We start from the raw sequence: 15,428 nt of genomic DNA, 5'->3' as shown, positions 1-15,428 counted from the left end.
GGTGCAGAGTCGTGGCAATACACAACATTCTCTAACTGTGAGAGATCTCTGCCTAAACGAGGTTATGATGTTTGGCAATTAAAAAGAAACATTACAGAGATCCTTTGGCGCATACCTTGAGGTTTCCTTTGGTGGTGAAAGCACGGCCGCAGATGCTGCAGGCGAAGGGCTTCTCGCCGGTGTGCGTCCGCTCGTGGATCTGCAGGGCGCTGGATGAGGAGAAGCACTTGCCGCATGTGTTGCAAAAGTGCTGCTTGGGCGTCCGGCGGGGTGGAGCGGCCGACAGCACCGGGGATGTGGAGGCGGACGACGTGACCAGGTTGTCTTTACTCTCCGGGTGGTAGCTGTGCAGGAAGCCGTTGACCTCCGGCTTGCCGAGAGAGCCCACAGACAGGAGGGAGGGTGTGGGGCTGGAGGACAGGCTAGTGTTGGAGGGCTCAAAGAGCTGTGAGGGCAGGTCTCGCATTTGATGGGTGAGCATGTGCTGCTTGAGGTTGCCCTTGGTAGAGAATCCCCTGTTACAGGCCGTGCAAATGAATGGTCTCTCTTTGGTATGGCTTCGATAGTGAATGTCCAAGGCACTCTGACACGCAAAGGTCTTCCCGCATATGTCACAGGATGTGTTCTTGGTGATGCTACGTTCGCGAAAGGGGAAAATCATGCCCAAGGGGTCCTTTGAGGGATTAACAGATGTCAGGTCTAGGGCTCCGATGTTGGAGGGGTGGGGATGTAAGAGGCTGCTGTGCTCCAGTGCCCTCTGATGCCTTTCTTCCAGGCTGGGAGATTTGCGAAGCTGCGGCTGCAGGCTTGTTGGGGACGGCGCCTGCATGGAGGAGGTAGATTCTGACACAGCTGGACTCCCAGCGCTTTGGCTTTCAACATCCCCTCCAAGCGAGGAGGAGTCATTGGTGAGACAATCCCCCTCCGCTAAGCCGTTAGCCTTGATTTGGCCGACTCGCAGCTCCTCCATGTCGTTGTTATGGACATCTTCTTGTCCTTCCTCCATGTCCAGGGCAGCTGGGGAGTTACACAGGCTGTCGTGGTAGATATCTGCCGACTTGGGTGTGTCGGGCACGCTGCTATCCGGGCCCTCCTCCATCCCTTCCATGTTGTCATCAAAAAAGTTATCTAGATCGTCAAAGTTTCTCTCGTCAAATGAGCCGGTGTCAGAGACCATGGATTCTGGGTAATTGTCCGGCAGGGGGTTGTTAGGGATCTGACCGCCCATGTGCATGCGGATATGCTGCTGCAGGACCACAGCATTTGTGAACTTCTTTTGACATATGGGACACGAGTGCTGGACTCGCAGAGGTGGCATGGCCCTGTGGACGCTGTAGTGGGTCTTTAGGTTTCCCTTGGTGGTAAAGGCCCTGCCACAAATTTTGCATTTAAAGGGCCTCTCCCCTGTGTGAGTGCGATAGTGCATCTTCAGCGCACTCTGACAGCTCAGCACTCGATGGCAGATGACGCATTCGTTTGGGTCCGTCGCCTTCCTGTCGATATTCTCCACAAGCTGCTGCAACTTGGAGGTCTCTGACCCCTGGAGGGGATCCAGAATGCCTCCGAAGGGAAACTTTGCCTTGAACTCAGACATCAGAGGCATGAGCGGGTTAGTCATCATAGGTGGGCTGTTGGACGTTGTGTACTCGGTGGTGCTCTCCGGGGCCGAGCTCAAACTCGTCACAAAGCCCAAAGAATGGCTGCCTTCTTCAGTTTTCCCATTTGAGGTAGGCAGAGTAGCACCTTCACCCTCTTCGGACGCTCCGTTATTTTTATTTAGAGGCTCAGAAGTACCTGAGTCACTTTTTGTAGCAGGAACAGGATGGTTAGTTATGGCTATTGAGTGATCTTCTTTTTTGATGAAATGTGGCAGGCTAGGCATGGTGGGTGGCAGCAGCATGCCAACAGAGGACGTCAGAGTGGGCAAAACAGGTTTGCTATCCAGCCAGCTGGTGACCGGCTTCTCGGGGGGCATAGACATGCCGTAGGGAATGCCGGTGCTGGTCGGGATATTGTCTAAATGCTCCGGTACGGGGTAGGGGTTCATCTGGATGTGTGGGAACTTTTCTTTATGACGTTGGAAGTGCACCTTCAGGTTACCGCGTGTGGAGAAGCGATTTCCGCAGATGTTACACTTGTACGGCCTCTCCCCGGTGTGCGAGCGCAGGTGGATCTGCAAGGCACTGTCGCTGCCAAACACCTTGCCGCAAAACCTGCACTTATGCTTGAAGAAGGCTTCTTCCGAACTGCTCTTATTTTCAAATGACGTGACGTTGGGCGGCTTGCTTTTCCTCTGCTGCGCCAGAGCTGCTAAAGAGTTCAGGTCCTCCACAGTGGTGCCAACGCTTGGCACAGAGCTGGAGAACATGGGGTTTCCGGGCGGGGGCTGAGGTAGAAGGGGATTCATTGCCGAGCTTAACAAGCTACCAATTGCGAAAGCTGGCGTGGATGACTTTGCTAGAGTGGAGTTAGTCATGTGACTGGGCCTCTTCTCAGGGGGATGACCATTGCCTGTTGATGGCCCCAGGGTGCTAATGCTCTGAGATGTCTCACTGCTGCTCTGGTTGGACTGAGGTAGCTGTGCTGCAGCGGCAAGCTGCTTTAGGCTGCTAATACTGGCCGACTGACTAGCCAGGTTCTGTGCTAGGCCTGCGGCTGCAGCCAGCTGTTGGGAGAGATGGGAGCTGAGGGTGGCCAGCGGGCTGGCAGTGGGCGCCATTGTGCCTGGAGCCGAGGCCGGGGGCATCTGCATTTCTGGGGATTGAGAGGCCAGGCGCAATATTTGATGACGGATCTGCTCTATGAGCTGCAGCTGGTGGATCTGCTGCTGTTGCAGGGCTAGGAGCTGCTCCATGAGGGCCGGCACTGCCACCCTGGGTCCCCCAGAGGTGCGTGCCTCCTGGGAAAACTGGGCCACGGCCACCTTGGTGCTCTGCAGGTTTTCAATGATGACATTACTGTTGATCATGGAGAAGTTCCCCAACTCGGCCAAGTTCGTGAGCTGAGGGAGAGGGGCAGAAATTGCTGAAGTACCGACTGCAGGACCAGAAGTGGCCCTACTAGTGAGGCCGCCCATTGTGTTGATGGGGCTGCCGCTCTCCGTCGGGCTGCTTTCCTCTTCGTGACCGCTGCTCATTCCGGAAACATCCACATCCATGGACTCCTCTATTTCTAGAGCGCTGGGCTCCAAAAGGTCGCCACACTCCGTTTGATCAGTGTTGTTAGCAATGTCATTCATCTGGTCATCAGGATTATGGGGCGGAGACCCCGGCGAGAACGTTCCGGCGGGTGAGGCCGGATTCTCATTGACGATCAGCACTAACTGATTCTTAGTGCAATTCTTCTGGTGCTCCTCCAGTTCGGACAGTTCAAAGAACTCGGCGCAACATCTGCTGCAGACGTGGGCGTCGGACTCCTTGCAGTGGGGGTCCTCGGAGCAAAGTTCTGTGTCCCCTGCAAGAAATAAAAAAGAGGAAACAGAGGATTAGTGATGAGGCAGCTTTATCTCCTAAAATTCCATTGTTGCTAATCTTAACTTAATCAGTTTTACACTTATCCCCTTGATGTGTTCACAAAAAAAAAAAAGGCAAGGATCGAAAGGCAACAATAAGCCGAGAGAGGGCCCGATTCAGTGCCTCCGAAACAGATAAGAGGGGAAACAAAATCAATGGAAACTACTCAAATATCGCTTAAAAAGTGATCTTTGAAGATGTACATCAGCCCAAGCAGAGCTCATCATTTTCTCCAGATAATCCATCAAAATATAGAAGGGCCGCGTGTGTGTCAGGGCCCTCTAATGAAATTTCATAGAAGGCCATTGATTTCCTTTACGGTCAAAGTCTGCCTGTCCACTCGGGTGCAGATCAAGCATTTGAAGGACTTATTAGACTTTCAATTTGCTGTCAACTTTGCTCATTTTCAGCCACAGTCGTCGTGTCGGACGGCGGCGCTAAACTCATTTGCGTCCACTCGGACGGGAGACCGGTTGGCCGCGCCTTGCACATAACAAGGATAAACAGAACAACACGCTAATGATATTAACATTGTCCAGGAGTGGTGGGGGCGTGGGGGTGATTGAATTACGTCGACCGGTAAAAATGTTGAGAAATCACGAGACGTCCGTGCGTGTGTCACATGAATGATTAAGTCTGAAGGGTCTGGAACATAGGTTCCAAACCTAAGACCTGGGGGCCTGAGTTGGCGCGTCCTATCTATTTAACATGGCCCGCTAGTAGTTATAGTAGTTTTAATTGTTTTGGACAATAAGAACAATTCAAAATGTCCGAAAAGGAGCAGGAAGAAGCACAATTATCTCTCAATAAAATCACATTTATATCAGGGACCTATTTTTGAACATTGTATTTTTATTTGAGCTGTCAAAGATAATTATTTAACTAACTAAAATGATGGCATTAATTATGTGTAAGCGCAGATTAATTGCACAATTTATTTTGACTGCTCTACCTCAGTAATCAGGTCAATGCATAGGTCAAAGATCAACGTGGTGCATTCAAGTAACACATTTAAATAAAAAAAAATCCTGTATGAAATTGCATTTGTGTCCAGATATTGGGGTCTTTTTAAGAGTTAATTTAAATTATGCACACAAGTAAATTACTGTGATTAATCGAAATGCAAAAGTGTGATTCATTTGATTTTAAAATGTTATTGTTTGACAGCACTGATTATGTGACAATTACCTTTAAATATGAAGTCAACAAGAACATGGGGCCCCGAGCTGCACGTTGGACACCCTTGTTTTTATGTTGTTTCACAGTTCTGAGGGTGGCCATATCAGTAAAAAAACCTGTTTGACAGACCTGGACCAACGGGTCAGAAAACAGGACAAACGTACGTAAACTAACAAAAAAAATGCAAGGAGCACCTTTCAGATGGTACATTTGTTGCATTTTAATAAACAGGACAAAACAAAGATCCTCCCTTGAGGCGATGCAGACTTTCCTCCATTCTGCTGCCTCTTTTGTCCCTGGCAAATCTCTCTGTTTAACATACAAGTCGATTTACAAATTGCATTTTTCTATGAATCCCTTTCATTGTGACTGCCCCCCACCCCCCCCCCCCCCACCCCCACCCCCACTTCAACTCTCTTTGCCCCGTTCTCAACACTTTCATCCGGGCCAAGAATTCACTTGCAAATGAAACCCTTGCAGAAGTGCAGCCCTGCCCCACAGAGAGAGACAGGATGCCTCCCCATTGTTCACGCAGCATGGGAGCGGCGGGGATGGGGGACCGCGGGTGGAACGGTCGGCCCGACTCTGCGCTCCGTGACCCGGGCCCGAGCTCGTCCCCGGGCCGCCCCATCCTGCCCCCTCCCCCTCACTTCACTTCCAAAGCAGATTCCGTTTAATTCAAGGATTATCTTCCCCTTCAGTGTTTCTCTGCACCGAGACATCAGACAGCAGCAAAGTTGCCATGACAGTACCCCCCCACCCACCCACCTTTTTTCCCCCCAACGCTCCCACTCGCCAACTATGCAAACACATGATAACTTTTCACGCTAAATCTCTCACATTGTAGAGAAACACACACACACACACACAAACCAGCGCGAGTTAATTTTTGGGAGAAAAGCACAACATGTGTGAGGATTAAATCACTAATAAGTAACCGGAACGGGGTGAGAAATTTCAAGACGATGCAGAAAAATAAGAAACGGAAGTGTGTCTTCATGTTAATCACAAAGACGTAAAAGCTGTAGTGTAATATAAGAAAAAGAAATAAATTATTTGTTTTTTAATTGAACTTATTTCAATGTTTAATTTACACCTTAACGATGCCAATATTCAATTATAATATGCATTCTAAATCATTGCAAACATATTTAAAAGTATGCATATAAATAATGGAAAATACTCATCAATTAAAATGCGGAATTAAAAGACGTGTCTGTTTTAAATGGCATAAAATGTCTAAATTTAACACTTTAACAACAGTTCGAGTTGCCATTTTTTTGCAGTATATACAATATAGGAAGTGTTCATAGGATTAATCAAAAATATATACAAATGTTTTTTGTTTAAAAGACCTCTGGGCACCCAACTTTTCCTCATAGTGTCTTCAAAGAAAACAAAACAAAATGTATTGCAAAACAGAAATGATGCATTGAGTTGAATAGAAAAATGTCTAGGTTAAAATGTTTATTTTTGTTTTTTTATTTTATTTCTAACGAGGTTACATTTTAACCACACCCAACTTTTCCTCATAGTGTCTTTAAAGAAAACAAAACAAAATGTGTTGCAAAACAGAAAATATGCATTGAGTATATAGAAGATAGAAGAATGTCTTAATTAAAAATGTTTTTTATTTTTATTTTTTATTTTATTCCTAACAAGGGTACATTTTTAACAACACTCCGAGACACCCAACTTTTCTCATGGTGTCTTTAACGGAACACAAAATAGAACAAAAAGCCTGGAGTTCATTTAAAAATATCTCAAGTAAAATGTAAAATGTTGCTTTCTTTTTTCTTTTTTTTTTAATTGTTATGAGAATCTAAACACATGTTTTACAAAAAAACAGAATGAAACATTCAAGCTAGAAATGAACATACATTTACGTTATGATTATGAATATTATTCCCCCCCCCCTTGCTGTAAAAGTGTGTGCACGCATTGAACTTCATTTAAACAAATGGAAGCTTCTCGGCGGCAAGAACGGCGGAATAGCACAGATGCTAGCATTAGGCTTAATTCCTAAAATAGCAGGGATTAAGTGAAGAATTAAAATTAAGATCAAGCCATGCAAGCTGCAGTATGAGGACGGCGTGGTGGAGGAAAAACCAGAAGAAGGTGCAAAAGATGGACTAAAGTGAGTGTTGGAAAAAAAAAAGAGAAGATTTTGAAGGTCCTACATTGTGATTTTTGTAGGGAGAGGTCCACAAAACTTCCCACACCACCAAATAAAAGGGGGTCCGGTCAAAACCATCTGGGTCCAGCCAGGACGACACTAAGCGAGCTCTGGTTCTCTGACATCCATGCTTCAATCTTACAAGGGAGGTGGGGGCTGCACGCCCAGCAAATGACAAACACTCTCTGTTTGCACCAAAAAAAAAAAAAAAAAAAAAAAAAAAAAAAAAAGCAATGTGGGGGGCTGCCCTTGCCAATTTCCACCCCGAGGGGGGCCCACTCTGATAGGGCCTAAATATTGATAAGGGCCTCAACTCGTTCATTCACTTCATACAAGGGATAAAAAACAAGTGTCAAGGCCTCGCTCGGGCCGCATGCAGGGCTGACCGGGCGGGTCAATGGCGAGCACAAGTGGATCTCACTGGGCCCTGAACCCTGGTCAGCCCCCCCACACGCTCATGGGAGGGGGGGGCACTGGCAAAGGTTAAAACAGCTCGACACAATCATCACACCCACGGACACAAACACACACACACACACACACACACGATACAACACACAACTTTTAACTGCTTTTACTCCCCAAATTCTCCTAAAAAAACACCATTTAAAAAAATCACATTTAATTTAACTTCTTTATAAATACTTGAATTAGCCTTATAGTGACATATATTTTTTGTATAGCTTTACACCAAATTAACCATGCTTACAAGGAAATAAAGCAATTTAGGTTGCAGGTAAAATGGCAATTGTTCATTATTGTCCATTTTAAAGTAAATCCAAACAGATCCATAATAATCAAAATGTTATATATTATTTTTGATGGACATATTTTCTTGTATATTAATGTATTCACTTTGTTTCAATTTACAATAACTTGATATGTTAAATGCTAAGGCAAACGATTTAAAAAAAAGTTAAATAAGTTAATAATAATAATAATAATAATAATAATAATAATAATAATAATAATAATAATAGAAGAAGTCGGTCAACATTTGCTTTAGTGACCTGCTTGTTACACAACTCCCATCACCTTTAACCCACTTTAAACACTACTTGTATTGACATTTATGTCATGATGCAACGAATAATAACACAAATTGTCCCTAACCTTTGAATCAATTATTTTCAGTATCATGCATTATTTATCATTATGTCACACATTTTATTACACCTTTTACATTTTTTTTTTTTACCCGGTTTTGTTGAGTCAACCAGAATTGACTTTATGATGTCTGAGCGTGTGTGACTCACTATGAGTAAGACTTTTGTTTTATTTGATGAATAAGAAAAGTATAAACCGTATTTCGTTCTTGTGTCCACTTGTTTAGGCTTAAAGTGTGCATATCACTAATTCACTAGTAGAAAAAAAAAAAAAAAGAGGTTTGCTCACTTTGGAATTTGTTTGTTTGGACTTTTATAGGACGGGCAGGGTGGTCCGAGGCAAATGCGTGTGTTAAAAGTTGGAAAAAGTTTTAGTTTAAGTTGAATAAATGCAATATGTATTTAATATATTTAAAAAAATTAGTATGATGCATTCATTCAAATGCAAAGAATAGTGGTAAAGTTAATTATTTTGACTATTATTTTGTAAATATGGTGACGTTATGAATAAAGCCGATTTATAAAGTACACTTTTAAAAATTATTAAAAAATAAAAACGGAATATTTTATGAAAAATTGAAGTGTTGGTGTGGAGGTGTGAGGAGGGAGCGGGGGGGACTCACCATTGTGGCCGGCTCCGAGCAGCTGAGGGTCGGACTGGAAGTGTTGCGGCTTGGCTTGTTTCCTCCGCGACATGCTGGCTGGCACATGGGCGAGCGAGGAAGAAGAAGAGGAGGAAGAGGAGGAAGCAAGTAAACCGGGGGAAAAAAAAAAAAAAAAAAAAATGAGTGGGGGGCCCTCAAATTTTTACGCACATCGAGCCCATCCAACGCGCATGTGCCACGTTATGATTATCAATAATGCCTGGCGATGAATCATACGGGGAGGGGAGGGGGGTGATGATGGAGGAGGATGAAGATGGGAGAGGAGGATGAGGAGGAGGAGGAGGAGGGGGGGCTTCTTTGAAAGGCGATTGGCACCTCGCCAGCCCCCCTCCTATTCAAATGAAGCCTCTTTAATCAATTAGCTCCTGATTTGCTTTTGCCGAAGAAGAAGAAGAAGAAGAAGAAGAGATGGAGGAAGAATTAAGGGAGGGGGGCAGGGGGAGGGGGTCCTCTTCTTCTTCAAGCCTCCCACAGAAAAAAAAGAAAAAGAAAGAAAAATCCTTCCGCGAAGCTTCCCAAACTCTTCGTGTCAAGTCCATATGATGAAGCGCGCTCTCGTGTTTTTTTTTTTTTGTCTTATTAGTTTGTTTTTTAACTTTCTCCTCCTCTTGGCGAGACCTTGTAGTCCGTGCAAAAAAGTGGCAACTTTTCGTCTTTTTTTCCTCCGGTTGTGACGCCCCCCCCAAAAAAAAGGACAATAATAAATCCTGCTGCTCGGAATTCCGTCCAGGTCGGTTTGTTTGGTAGGTCTTTTTTTTTTCTTTTTTTCTTTTTTTTTTTTTTAGACGGGAACGCGTTGCCGCCGCACGCCGCTCGCAGCGAATAAACAAACTTTTCCAGAGGGCCCAGTGCGGCGGTGGGACAAGCGCTGGGCTCCGCCCACCTGCCGCGTGATTGGCTGTCGAGGTGCTCAGTCACCGGGATGGGACACGCCTCCGTTACCGCCCACTTTTGCTCTCTCTCCCGCCCACTTTTGCTCTCTCTCTCTCTCTCCTCTTCTCTCGAAAAAAACACTTCTTTTTTTTTTTTTACAGCACATAAAAATATTGCTCGTCAACATTTTAGGTAGTTTTTTTTTATGGAGGTGCAAATATGACAAAATAAAAATAAAAATAAACCATATTAAACCATATTTTAATAATTACTTAATTGTTTATTATAACCAGTGTTGGGTTGGTTACTGAAAACCAGTAACTAGTTACAGTTACTAGTTACTTTATTTCAAAAGTAACTCAGTTACTAACTCAGTTACTTAAACCAAAAAGTAATGCGTTACTGTGAAAAGTAACTATTTAGTTACTTATATATTTTTTATTTTATTTTTTTAAGGCCCCATTTAATGCCCTTTTAGCCTTCATTTTAGTACTGTTATTGCACTGGATAATAATACAATCTGTTGATCAACTTGACATGCATTTGCATCACTGAACTCTGCTAAGCAATGTGCTCTACATACAACACACAAAGACAAAGATATGTTTTAAAGGGCCAATTTGTTTCAGACCAGAACAAATTGACAAAACTATTTTAAATAGCTGCAACTTAACATACATAAGTAACAAACAGCATAATAACAACATAGCTGTAAAACAAGAAAGGCACACACTACATACATAAAGCCTAACCAGGTGTTTTCTCAAGGAATTCTGAAATAAAATCATGTCTGAAGCCCAGAACACTCTACACATTTCCCCACTTAGTTTAGAGAAAAGGAAATATTAGCCTGGCCCACTAGTATCCCTCTTTAGGTTTGTGAACTTTATAGTCTAAACATTTAGAGTGATGTGATAATCAAACACTCTAAAAGTTTAAAATGAAAGAGTATATAAGAGAATTGACAGTGTGTGTGTACCTTCAGTGTGCAGTGCCTCATTAAAATCCAGCCGCTGTTGGAGGTGGAGGTGAGTGTGTGTCTCTTTACTAGCTTCGTCGAAGCATGTTGTTTTTGTCGCTGTTTCAGCATATTTGAAACTTACATTCAGCTAAAATGTTCTTTTCTTTGTGGTCGATAAAAGAAACGTACTGAAAATATCTCCATTTTAAGAAACTCGGCTTCGGGGTTCGCCATGACGTCTTGATAGTAGACACAGACACGCCCCCTCCCACACACACACACACACACACACACACACACACACACACACACACACGTACACACAGACAGCGCGCGGCCGCCTCTTTTTTGTCGCCTCTTCAGCAGCGCTGCAACACTCAGATCTTCCCAATTGCTAGCCGATACTACATACAAAATAACGCAAAATAACGCAGTAACGCATCATGTAGTAACGGTAACGGAGTTACTGAATATAAAAAATAACGCGTTAGATTACCAGTTACCGCCGATAGTAACGGCGTTACAGTAACGCGTTACTTTGTAACGCGTTAGTCCCAACACTGATTATAACTGTCTATTACCTGGCTGCTTCAATCCAATCCAATCCACTTTATTTATATAGCACATTTAAACAACAAAATGTTTCCAAAGTGCTGCACAACAATATTAAACACAATTAAAAACAATATACAATAAATGTGATTAAAAACAATTTCAAAGGGTAAAACCAATTAAAACAGTAAATAGAAAGCAAAAGCAAAATTTTAAAAACACAGAGGACAACAGAGGACCACACAACTCACGTAGTGTTAAAAGCCAGAGAATAAAAGTGGGTCTTAAGACGAGACTTAAAACACTCCACTGTGGGAGCAGTTCGAACATGGAGGGGCAGAGTGTTCCAGAGCTTAGGGCCGACCACAGAGAAGGCCCTGTCTCCCCTAGTTTTAAGTCTCGTCTTGGACACCACGAGCTGGAGCTGGCTCTCGGACCTCAGAGCGCGCGCAGGATTGTAAGTTTGGATGAGGTCCGAAATATACTGAGGTGCCAGTCCATGTAAAGCTTTAAAAACAAACAGCAAGGTTTTAAAATCAATTCTAAAATGAACAGGGAGCCAGTGCAAACTCTCAAGGATTGGGGTTATATGCTGGCGTCTCCTGGCCCCTGTTAAAAGTCGTGCTGCCGCATTCTGGACTAACTGCAACCGGGAGAGAGCTTTTTGGCTAATGCCAGCATAAAGTGCATTGCAGTAGTCCAGGCGACTTGAAATAAAAGCATGCACGACTTGTTCAAAAAGGTTAAAAGATAAAAACGGTTTTACCTTTGCTAAAAGACGAAGATGATAAAAACACGATTTTAAAACGCCATTGACTTGTTTGTCAAGTTTAAAATCGCTGTCTATAGTGACGCCAAGGCTGGTGACTTTGGGACGCACATAATTTTGCAATGGTCCCAAGTCAGTGAGGGCCGGACCAAACACTAAAATTTCCGTTTTTCCCTCATTCATTATTAAAAAATTCTGGGCTAACCAAGCCTTGACGTGGCATAGACAGTTGAGAAGGAGTGTCAGGGGGCCGTGGCCTTTTGAAATAGGCATATAAATTTGGCAGTCGTCTGCATAAAAGTGATAAAACACTCCATGCCTCTTAAAAATCTCTCCAAGAGGAAGAAGGTACAGTGCAAACAGGATGGGGCCTAGAATAGATCCCTGGGGGACACCACAGTAAAGCGGAGCAGAAGAAGAAGTGGCGTCCCCCAGCCTGACAGAGAAAGACCTTTCTGACAGGTAGGATCTAAACCACTCTAATGCAGTCCCCCTGACACCCACACAGTCTCTCAGGCGATCTAAAAGAATTGTGTGGTCGACTGTGTCAAAGGCAGCTGGAAGATCTAATCTTCTATGTTACCTCTCTTTGTTTATAATGTTTATTTTCTGTTGGATCTACTCTCTATTTTATGTTGTACTGTACATGCTAATTGTTATATATTGTTTATATTATATACACATATAATATAATATCAGTATATATCATATACTATGTATATAATATCAAAATATTACATATATGTTATATTTTATATTGCTACTATGGTACATTTTTAGTCTACTTCATATATTTGGGGATTGGCGTGGCGCGGTTGGGAGAGTGGCCGTGCCAGCAACCTGAGGGTTCCTGGTTCAATCCCCACCTTCTACCAACCTCGTAACGTCCGTTGTGTCCTTGAGCAAGACACTTCACCCTTGCTCCTGATGGGTCGTGGTTAGGGCCTTGCATGGCAGCGCCCGCCATCAATGTGTGAATGTGTGTGTGAATGGGTTAATGTGGAAATAGTGTCAAAGCGCTTTGAGTACCTTGAAGGTAGAAAAGCGCGATACAAGTATAACCCATTTACCATTTACCTGCACTATCCTTTCCATCCTTACCCTTTCCATCCTTTGTAACTGAGCTACTGTGTGGAACAATTTCCCTTGTGGATCAATAAAGTGTGTGTAAGTCTTAAGTCTAATCAAATCAATACATCAATCACTAAATCTTGAAAAAAATAAATCAATCAGTAGTTAAATTGTGAAATATTTAAGTAATGAAATAATGAAATCTTTGAATACATTATTACATTACATTTTTCATTACATTACATTTATGTATTTAATTCCAAATATAATTAATTAAGGAGACAACATCAAATAGATAAATACACATTGTCATGTGTCATTAATTATTCCAAACAATAGATCAATCAATAAATCATGAAAAAAAAAGTCAAATAAGTAGTTGAATTGGGAAATAATTAAGAAATGAAATAATGAAATATTTGATTAAATTATTACATAAAATTGTACATTACATTACATTACAATTATGTATTTAATTCCAAATATAATTAAACAAGGGGACACAAATCAAATAGATAAATATATATTGTAATAATTACTTAAATGTGTCATTAATGATTAAAATCAATATGAAAATGGATGGATGGAATATATCAATCAATAAATCATGAAAAAAAAAATCAATAAGTAGTTGAATTGTGAAATAATTAAGTAATGACATAATGAAATCTTTGATTAAATTATTACATACAATTTTACATTACATTACATGTATGTATTTAATTCCAAATATAATTAAATAAAGGGACACAAATCAAATAGATAAATACATATTGTAATATTTACTTAAATGTGTCATTAATTATTCAAATCAATAGATCAATCAATAAATCATGAAAAAAAGAAATCAATAAGTAGTTGAATTGTGAAATGATTAAGTAATGAAATAATGAAATAATGAAATCTTTGATTAAATTATTACATACAATTTTACATTACATTACAATTATGTATTTAATTCCAAATATAATTAAATAAGGGGACACAAATCAAATAGATACATACATATTGTAATAATTACTTAAATGTGTCATTAATTATTCAAACCAAAAGATCAATCAATAAATCATGAAAAAAAGAAATCAATAAGTAGTTGAATTGTGAAATAATTAAGTAATGAAATTATGAAATATTTGAAATTATTACATAAAATTTTACATTGCATTAAATGTATGTATTTAACCCCAAATATGATTAATTAATGGGACAACATCAATTAAATATATACATATTTTCAACAATTTCTTAAATGTGTCATTAATTAATCAAATCAATAAAATACCTCATTAAATCGTGAACAAATTAAATCAATATTTGAATTATGAAGTAATTAATTCAGTCAGGAAATAATGAAATCAATGATTAGTTAAATGATTACATGTCATTTTACATTGACACGTTTAATGACGCATCTATTTATTTAATTTCAATTTTAATCAATTAATGACACATTTAAGAAAACAATTAAATATAAAGATAAATGTTGTCTCCTTTGAACCTCCATAGTTTCTGACATAATGGACATCTATGATGTAAGTTTGACGATACTGCCACTTTTGGTCTAACCCGAGGCCGGTATCGCTGACACCAATATTTTTTGGTGATGATTAAATAAATTATTTTGTGATTTTTGCCTTTCATTTTTTGATCATAATTATATGTAACAAGAGTCTTCAGTGTTTTGCAGGCCAAGGACCCGCAAACTGATTGCTCTTTGAAGGGCGCTGGATCTTGAGGAACCAATCCTAAGAGCCGTTCAAAAGACTTGAGAGATGTTTTATTTTTTACTTTTGCAGTTATGACATAAAAATTGGATCAAACTATTTCAAACATACACATCTCACTCATATATAGTCCATTCCTGGGAATTGTTCTGAAACATTGATAATAATGTAATAATGTGGCTTATATCCCATATCCAATCCCAAACACATTGACAATGCGATTACTTTTTGAAATATTTGTTTGTTTAAAAAATATTTGTGGCTCACGAGTACAGATACAAATATACAAAAAATATACAAAAAATATACAAAAAATATAGAAGTCTATAAGTATACAAACAATTATAAAACAGAAGAAATAACCGGAAAATAAAGTCCAAATGTTGCTAAGACTGATTTGACTCTGACTCAGGTGCTCGCATGACTGGGCAACATGCCTGCAAATGTGAATCGGTTGTCATATTTTTTTTTTAAAGAACTGTTGAAAAGATTCGACTCGTTCACGAAGGTCACATTACACAGGGGTGGGAGCACATTACACCAGTTTTAAAGTCCCTGCAGTGGCTCCCTCGTCCACTTCAGGGTAGATTTTAAAGCTTCTAGGGCAACCCCTACTTCACAGTTGTCCAAAATCTGTCCCGCAGCTTCAGTTTTGTTGGACCACAGCATATTGTCCAAATAAAATGACATTTAAAAAGAGTAAAAATAAAGAAAAAAGAGCAAAATGATAATATTTAATTAGAAAAAGTGACATTTTCATACTAATAACCAAAAATAAAATAATAATATGCTTTTGTTACCCACAACACAAACCTGGCACAAATTTGGGTCTTTAAATAT

At 41.0% G+C, this 15,428-nt stretch overlaps 1 protein-coding gene across 1 annotated transcript in view; it reads right to left on the bottom strand.

The window, feature by feature from the left end:
- sall1a (spalt-like transcription factor 1a) overlaps positions 1-9,441 on the bottom strand; it is an 11,488-nt gene extending 2,047 nt beyond the window's left edge. The window contains exons 1-2 of the mRNA XM_061964551.2: positions 8,597-9,441; positions 116-3,453 (exon numbers count right to left, since the gene is read on the bottom strand). Of these exons, the coding sequence (XP_061820535.2) occupies positions 116-3,453; positions 8,597-8,669 (3,411 nt within the window). The 5' untranslated portion in view covers positions 8,670-9,441. The remainder of the gene's footprint in view (positions 1-115; positions 3,454-8,596) is intronic.
- Positions 9,442-15,428: the final 5,987 nt, after the last annotated feature.

This window comes from Nerophis lumbriciformis, linkage group LG06, assembly GCF_033978685.3.
Source record: "Nerophis lumbriciformis linkage group LG06, RoL_Nlum_v2.1, whole genome shotgun sequence".
Taxonomy (NCBI): Eukaryota; Metazoa; Chordata; class Actinopteri; order Syngnathiformes; family Syngnathidae; genus Nerophis; species Nerophis lumbriciformis.
The sequence above is the reverse complement of the archived record's forward strand: the minus strand, read 5'-3'. Positions and strand labels throughout refer to the sequence as shown.